Consider the following 9,181-nt stretch of genomic DNA (forward strand, 5'->3'; position numbering starts at 1 on the left):
AATACATACATAATAAATCAATAATTTAAATAAATATTTTTTTATTAAATATTAATTTGCTAATTATTAAATATATTTAATGGTAAATGTAGTGCATAATAATAATAAATAACATTAAATAGTAAATTTCATACATACTAAATAATTTAAATAAATAAATACATATTAATGTTAATTTATTAAATCTGTTTAATGGTAATCAATTATATTGTTTTATATTAAATTTAATACATAAATAACAGATTAATAATTTAAAAAATAATTATTTATTAATATATTTAAAAGTAAATGTCAAAATAATTATTAAAATAAATAAATAAATAAATATATATATATATATATATATATATATATATATATATATAAATAAATAGATTTTAATACATTAAAATTGTATAAATAATGTGTAAATTAAATTAATGAAATAAAAGATTGATGACAAAAAGATTTTTTTTAATACAATATTTTAATATATTTAATTTTAATACAATAAAAAGATAAATTCAGTGCCAACAGCATTACACATTGTTAAAAATACAGTGTTTTAGAGCCAGCTGAAGAGAACTGACGTCAAACATCCACTAAAAACCACCAAAACACCAGCGGATTTAAAGAAAAATCATGATTTAAAGTGTTTAAATGCCACCATGATAATTTATGTTTTGATAATCAAGACCAAAGCAGAAGACGTGAGACACACACCACAGGAAGTTTGCGGTGTGGAGATGTTAGGTTTTATTTTTCATCAAACCACAGTCACCTGAGAGAAACTCTAAAACCTCATCTGATGACAAACACACGTTTATTCCACATGCACCGTGTGTTATTCTCAAATCTGCTTCTCTCAGACATCCATAAACTCGACTGACGTCTGAATATCAGAAATGAAAATGTAAGTGTGTGGTTCCAGTACTTTGGACTCATGTAAAGTCAATAGATCTTATAAGAGCAGCATTTGAATGTCTATCTGTGGCGCCTTTCTCCATTAACATCCATTCAGCTAATCAAACATTGAATATTATAGACTAGTCATTCAGACACTGATGAAGAATTAAACATCTTGTTTTTTGTAAGTCAGCATAAACATCTAGTGATTGAGTTCTGTTAAACCTTAAAACAATGTATTGTGCATGAACTAAATTGTGTATTTTCCTATTTAAAGGAGTTTTGAGTCATTGTGGATGTGGATTGAGGCCAGATCTGCATCTAAAAAAGTGAGCATTTAATGTCAACAATTTCATAATATTAAACATAAGTTAATGATAATGCAGAATGCAAAGACTCTTTATATTTGCATGAAAATTCTGCTTTTGTTGAAATCTGTTGGCTCATGTATTTTGTGAGTTTGGGCGCCACCTGCAGGTCTAACGCTTCATATGCATATAATATATAATAATATGCAGTATGGGCCTGATACTGATTTTGAATAAAATAAAAATGTAATAATAAAACATTAATATCAAACTCTGAGCTGAAGCAGAAAAGATTATCGTTCATCTTTATCCAGTTGAAAAGAAAAATTTTAAACCATGTATTTTTATATATTACAGTATATTTTATTATTTTTATTATTATTATTATAGTTATTGTATACATGCATGTCAAAAAAATACACAAATATATATATAGTTTTTATTGTTAAATTAAAAAAAATCTAATTCAAAATCACTTTAATTATCTCTGTTTTCCTAAGTTAAATATAATTGATTAATGGTTTATATATAACAAATTACCAAACCTTGAGCTGAAGCAGAAAAAAATTATCTTTTGTCTCTCATTTTGATCCAGTTGGAAAGAAAATTTAAAAACTGTGTATTTTTTAATATTACAGTGTATTTTATTTAATTGAATTTAAATAATTTATTTTATTTTATTATTATACATTATTGTATATATGCATGTCCAAAAAAAGTAAAATAAATAAATAAATAAATAAAAGAATAAAAATAAAATACTGTTTAAAAAAAAAATAAAAATAAAAAATAAAATAATGTTTTTTTTATTGTTAAAAAACATAAAAATTAAAAATAATTGTAATTATCTATGTTTTTATTGGTTAAATATAATTAATTAATTATAATATAATAGATTACCATCAAACCTTCAGCTGAAGCAGAAAAAAGGATCTTTCGTCTCTCATCTTGATCCAATTGGAAAGAAAATTTTAAAACTGTGTATTTTTTTTATATTACAGTGTATTTTATTTAATTGTATTTATTTTACATTATTGTATATATATATAAATATATATATATAAAAAATTATAATAATATCGTTTTTTATGTTAAAAAAGTAAAAATTCTAAATCTAAATATTTTTAATAAATATAATAAATTACCGTCAACCCTTGAGTTAAAGCCAAAAAATCGATCTTTCATCTCAGTTGGAGAGAAAATGTAAAAACTGTGGTTAATTTGCGAAAACAGTGTATTTTTTATATTACAGTGTATTATATTTCATTCAATTTAATTTAATTTAATTTAATTTAATTTAATTTAATTTAATTTAATATTTATCTTTCGTCTCTCATCTTGATCCAGTTGGAAAGATAATGTAAAAACCGTGGTTAATTTGCAAAAACAGTGCATTTTTACATTACAGTGTATTTAATTTAATTTAATTTTATTTTATTTTATTTTATTTTATTTTATCTAATTTTTAATTTAATTTAATTTTACATTGATCTTTCGTCTCATCTTGATCTAGTTGGAAAGGGAAAAAACATTGTATTGTTTTTACATCACAGTGTATTTAGTTCTTTAATTTAATTTTATTTTATTTAAAAAAAAACATTTTATTTAATAATTAATTTTATTTAATTTTATTCATTTAATCATATTTTTTACATTACAGTGTATTTAATTTTATTGAATTCAATTCAATTTAATTATTGTTTATTGTTATTATTATTATACATTTATCTTTCATCTCTCATCTTGATCCAGTTAAAAAAAACTGTGGTTAATTTGCAAAAACAGCGTATCGTTTTTTACATCACAGTGTATTATTTTGAATTGAATTGAATTGATTTGAATAATTTAATTCAATTTAATTATTTAATTTAACATAAATCAAACAAATAGGTTGATTGATTATTTTATTTTTCATTATGTGTAAAATTATATCTGTATTTTATTAAATTATGTGTATGATTTATATCTATATATATAAAATCCGAGGGAAAAATCTAATTAAATTCTTCACATAATACAAAATAAAACAAACAAACAAATAAACAAAGAAATAAATAAACATTTCAGCATTTCTGAGTGTATGCGCTGCGGTAGTGACGTTATTAAACTACACTTCCCATGATTCCGCGCGCCAGGCGGATGTTTTTCGTTTACCGGACACACGTTTCTGCTCTCGCGGTTTGATCTTCCTGCTGTCATTAAAAGCATAAACCGGCTGTCGGTGAGATCACAGAAACACCACAAACACTAAACACACCGTTTTATCTGTTAACGGAAGCCGTTGTTATTATCGCCTCAGCTCGGACAGTCGCGATGTTCCTGTCGTCGGTACCGGCGCGTGTCCTGATGCGAAGGTCGCGCAGTCTGTCGCCGCGTCGCGCGCTGCAGACCAGCAACAGCGAGGCCTCCCGCTTCCGAAACCTCTGCGAGCTCGAACCGAACCGGAGCCCGGTGGCCAGCGGCTCGCGAGCGTCCAGGAAGAGCGTTGTAAGCGAGGAGTCGCACATGCAGTACCATCAGCTGGCCAGCAGGTGGCGAGTGAGTCTGGAGGGCCGCCGGAGCAGCTGGGCGAGTCTGACCGCTGCGGGGCGCTACAGAGACGGACACCAGAGCCGCTCAGACTCCGCTGCTGCTGCTGGAGTCATCTCAGTCGCGGCCCTCGCCTTCTGCTTTAAGAAAGACAGCGATGATAAAGGTCATAAACACCCTTTCAGACAGTACAGACTGAGTTCTAATAATACATTTCACATTTTTACTCGTAGATCCATTGTTTAGTGTTATTATAAGAAGTTTTTGTTTTCCGTTTGTAGCTGAAGGTCTTCTAGATGCTGCCAGATCCAGTAACTCTGAGGAGGTCATCAGGTGAGGGGAAAATACATTTAGTTTGATGGATCTCCTATGTTGTCTCTGTATTTTCTTAACATTATAATTGATCAAAAATGACACTAAACACATTTATAATGATACCAAAAATTCCAATTCAACGATATTTTGTTTTTCCATGCTTTAAATCAGGCTTTCTAATTTTGTTTTTAAATTAAACACTACGAATGTGAGAAAACAGATGCCAAGGAAAAGAGCCAGGGGTTCAGTTATGGCCAAAAAATAGCAATTAAAATTCAAAAGAGTTTAAAAAAAAAAAAAATACAACAAATAAATTAGCAGATCACATGAACATACTTTTCCCTCAAAGCATAAATTAATTATCAAATAAAAATTATACAAAAAGTGAGCATACGTTCAGTTTTAGTTGCTTTTTTGTTACAGGAGGCAAATAAAGATTTAATATAGATTTAAAAAAAAAAAAATTCTGCTGTTAGATGTTAATTGTGTTTTATTCAATTATTTTATTCTTAATTTATTGATTGGCTGTGTGATTGTTTTTTTATTTTAACCTTATTCACTTATTTTTCTGCATTTTGTTGTATTTTGGTAATCAATTGTTGATTATGAATTATTTAAATGAAATTTTTATTTATTTTAATACATTAATTTACATGAGTCTATTTATTTATTTTAATACAGTTTATTTATTTTGATCTAATTAATTTTTTTTTTTTTTTTTTTTTTTTTTTTTTTTTTTTTATAATTTCATTGGAAAAAAAAAGTTTTCAAAACTTTTCCAGCTTGGCCCTTTTCTGATATTTATTTTTGGTATTTGTAATCAAAATAAAATGTAAAACATAAGTAGCGCAGGTATATTTGTAGCAATAGCCAAAAATACATTGTATGTCAAATTATTGATTTTTCTTTTATGCAAAATCATTAGAATTTTAAAATCATGTTCAGTGAACATATTTTGTAAAGGCGATTTTCTCAATATTTTATATTTTTTGCACCCTCAGATTCTAGATTTTCAAATAGTTGTGTCTAAACCAAATATTGTCCGTTCCTAACAAACCATACATCAATGGAGAGTCTAAATGTTGTCCTGTTCATGCAGTGCTGTGTGTGTCTGCTAGGGGGCGACAGTGATTCACACAGACTGATGTTAGGAACTTACTGAGTGAAGAAAAACAATATTTGATTACAAGAGGTTTGAGAGACACCATCCTTAGTGTGCTTCATTAGTGCAGTAGCTTATTATTTTAGCCTGATTTATTTGACATGTTTACCTTCAAACTTAATTTTTATCAACTTAACCTATTTTTTAAATTATATTTATTAATTATTTTATTTATTTTAACCCATTTACATATTGTTGGAAATTGTGTAGGAAATGTAGGACAGACATAAATTGTGCAAAAAGTGATATGATTGGTTTTCACATAATAAATATTGAAATGTTATAAGCTTGCTATAATCAATGTTTGTAGTTAAAAAAATACAGATATTTTTTATGGTGGATTTTTGCATTTTAACATTGATAACTTTTGTCTGTGATGACATTAGATGTATTTTAAATAACAACCAAACTCTAGTGTAATGTTACCAAAAACTTGATGAAAAAATGACTTTAAACACATTTATAATGTTACAAAAACGTGGGTAAAAATGACAGTAAACGTGTTTATAATGTTACCAAAAACTTCAAAGTTATTTAAATTATTAATTTTTTTCATGGTTTAAATCAGGGTTTTTCCATTTTTGAGTGCCACGAATCACCAAATATGATTTTTTTTGTGTGTGTGTGTGTGTAAATGACCCTCATCCTAAAATGTATAAATATTTACACTGTAACAAATTAATGTAATAAATGTCCAATATTATTCAGAAAGTATTTTGTTTCTGTTAAATTTCATTATTCATTATTTTTTCTGCTTTATTATTTGTTATTTATTTACTATTTATGTTTTATTTATTTAATTATTATTTTCTTATTTATTTTATCTCATTGGTTTTATTGATTTTTATCAAATGTATTTAAAATTATTTTATTTTTTAATGGTTTAAATCAAGTTTTTTTTTTTTTGGAGTGCCACGAATCACCAAATATGATTATTTTTGTGTAAAAGTTCCCCATTCTTAAATGTATAAATATTTACACTGTAAGAAAAATATATTATAAATGTCAAATATTATTCAGAAAGTATTTTGTTTCTGTTAAATTTCATTATTGCATTTTTTTCTGCTTTATTGTTTATTATTTACTATTTATGTTTTATTTATTTTTTATTATTATTTTCTTATTAATTTTATCTTCTTGATTTTATTGATTTTTATCAAATGTATTTACATTTTTTTCATGGTTTAAGTCAGGGTTTTTCAATTTTTTTAATGGTCAATATTATTCAGAAAGTATTTTGTTTCTGTTAAATTTCATTATTGCATTTGTTCTGCTTTATTATTTGTTTTTTATTTACTATTTATGTTTGTTTGATTTATTTAATTATTATTATTTTTTTATCTTACTGATTTTATTGATTTTTATCAAATGTATTTAAAATTATTATTTTTTTTAATAGTTTAAATCAGTTTTTTATGGCCATGAATCACCAAATATGTTTATATTTGTGTAAAAGACCCCCATTCTAAAATGTATAAATATTTGTCAATATAATAAATGTCAAATTAGTATTCAGAAAGTATTTTGTTTCTGTTAAATTTCATTATTGCATTTTTTTCTGCTTTATTGTTTATTATTTACTATTTATGTTTTATTTATTTAATTATTATTTTCTTATTTATTTTATCTTCTTGATTTTATTGATTGATTGACGAAAATGATATGATTTGTTTTCACATAATAAATATTGAAATGTTATATGCTTGCTATACTCTGGTTGTAGTTAAAAAAAAGTCAAAATATTTTTATAGTGGATTTTTGCATTTTAACTTTGATAACCTTTGTCTGTGATGACAAAATGCCACTAAACACATCTATTACCAAAAATTCTAATTCAAATTTATTTAAATGATTGTTTTTTTCATGGTTTAAATCAGGGTTTATTTGTTTAATTTCATTATTATTTTTTCTACTTAATATATTTATTTGCTATTTATGTTTTATTTATTTAATTATTATTATCTTATAAATTTTATCTTATTTTATTGATTGATTGACAAAAACTGATATGATTTGTTTTCACATAATAACGTTTTTATGTATTTTTGCATTGAAAACCTTTGTCTGTGATGAGATTAAAACAAGATAATTAGACATAATCAGCATTTAAAAAGAATCAGAAAAATGTGCGTCATTGAGATACTATTATAGCATCTCAGGTGTATTTTAAATAATACCAAAACTCTAGTATAGTAACCATATATGTGACCCTGGAGCACAAAACCAGTCATAAGAGTCAATTATTCAAAATTGAGATTTATACATATATATGAATAACAATATTTGTCTGAGATACTGTTTGAAAATGTAGAATCTGAGGGTGCAAAAAAATCTAAATATTAAGAAAATCGCCTTTAAAGTTGTCCAAATGAAGTTCTTAGCAATGCATATTACTAATCAAAAAGTAAGTTTTGATATATTTACGGTAGGAAATTTTAAGTATCTTCATGGAACATGATCTTAATATCCTAATAATTTTTAGCATAAAAGAAAAATGTACAACTTTGACCCATACAATGTATTGTTGGCTATTGCTACAAACAAACCTGTGATACTTAAGACTGGTTTTGTGCTCCAGGGTCACATATAAAGATTGCTATATGGTTTTAACTCGGCTGAGACGCGTATGTTGAGCGTCTGGACGTCTGTCAGACATAGAAACTGAAGAAGCCGTCATATGTTTGTGTGTGTGAGAGAGAGAGAGAGAGAGAGAGAGAGAGAGAGAGAGAGAGAGAGAGAGAGAGAGAGAGAGAGAGTGAGAGAGTGAGAGAGTGAGAGAGTGAGAGAGAGAGAGAGAGTGAGAGAGTGAGAGTGAGAGAGAGTGAGTGAGTGAGTGAGTGAGTGAGTGAGTTTTGGGTTTCTAGGCCCTGAAAGGCAATCAGTGCAGATGGCTGTCTGTGTGTGTGTGTGTGAGACAGCAGATGTGTTAAGTGTTTTAAGTTAGAGGTCAGTCTGGTGAGGACGAGTAAGTGTCGCAGCTCAATGTTGACTGTAAACACTCACACTCTCAGCCTCAGGGCAGCTTCTTCTGTCTGTCCTGTGCAGTATTTTCACTAAAGGTTTCTATCTCTCTGTCTTTCTGTCTCAGGTTGTTGGCGCTGGGAGCCGATCCGAACAGTCGACACCGTTTGGGTTGGACGGCTCTCATGGTGGCCGCTATGAACAGACAGCACAAGTGAGTGTGCTTCTGAAAGAATCTCTTCTGCTCACTAAGACTGCTTTTTTTTTTAAATGCAGTAAAATACTGATTTATATTTAGGATTCAAAAAAATGGTTTATTATTGACTCTATACTGCGACTTAATAAGTTTGGGATCAGTACGATTTTTAATGGTTTTAAAAGATGCTCATCAGGGCTGCATTTATTTGATCAATAATAAAGAAAAAAAAGTAAAATTCTGAAAAATTATTGCAATTCAAAATAACTGTTTTCTATGTGAATATATTTTAAAATGTAATTTATTTCTGTGATGCAACGCTGAATTTTCAGCATCATTACTGCAGTCTTCAGTGTCACACGATCCTTCAGAAATCATTCTAATATACTGATTTATTATCAATGTTGGAAACAGTGCAGCTTAATATTTAGTTGGAACCTGTGATACTTTTTTTTTCAAGATTCTTTAATCAATAAAAGGTTAAAATAACAGCATTTATTTAAAATGGAATTGTTTTCTTACAATGTACACTACTGTTTAGTAATTGCTTATTCTTTTTTAAAAGAAATTAATACTTTTATTCACCAAGGATGTGTTGAATTAATAAAAAGTGATAGCGTAGATTTACATTGTTAGACAAGATTTATATTTTTATTCTTTTTTAAAAGAAATTAATACTTTTATTCACCAAGGATGTGTTGAATTAATAAAAAGTGATAGCGTAGATTTACATTGTTAGACAAGATTTATATTTTAAATAAAGGCTGTTCTTTCCTGAATAATCCTGAATAAAGAATCACAGGTTTCCAACAACTGTATGATCAT

General features: G+C 27.1%; 1 protein-coding gene across 1 annotated transcript in view; it reads left to right on the forward strand.

Annotated features, from left to right (window-relative positions):
- Positions 1-3,330: 3,330 nt before the first annotated feature.
- The window catches only part of clpb (ClpB family mitochondrial disaggregase), a 58,929-nt gene continuing 53,078 nt past the window's right edge, over positions 3,331-9,181 (forward strand). Inside the window, exons 1-3 of the mRNA XM_073818096.1 lie at positions 3,331-3,888; positions 4,004-4,055; positions 8,288-8,374. Coding sequence (XP_073674197.1) covers positions 3,507-3,888; positions 4,004-4,055; positions 8,288-8,374 — 521 coding nt within the window. The 5' untranslated portion in view covers positions 3,331-3,506. The remainder of the gene's footprint in view (positions 3,889-4,003; positions 4,056-8,287; positions 8,375-9,181) is intronic.

This window comes from Garra rufa, chromosome 14 (assembly GCF_049309525.1).
Source record: "Garra rufa chromosome 14, GarRuf1.0, whole genome shotgun sequence".
Classification (NCBI taxonomy): Eukaryota; Metazoa; Chordata; class Actinopteri; order Cypriniformes; family Cyprinidae; genus Garra; species Garra rufa.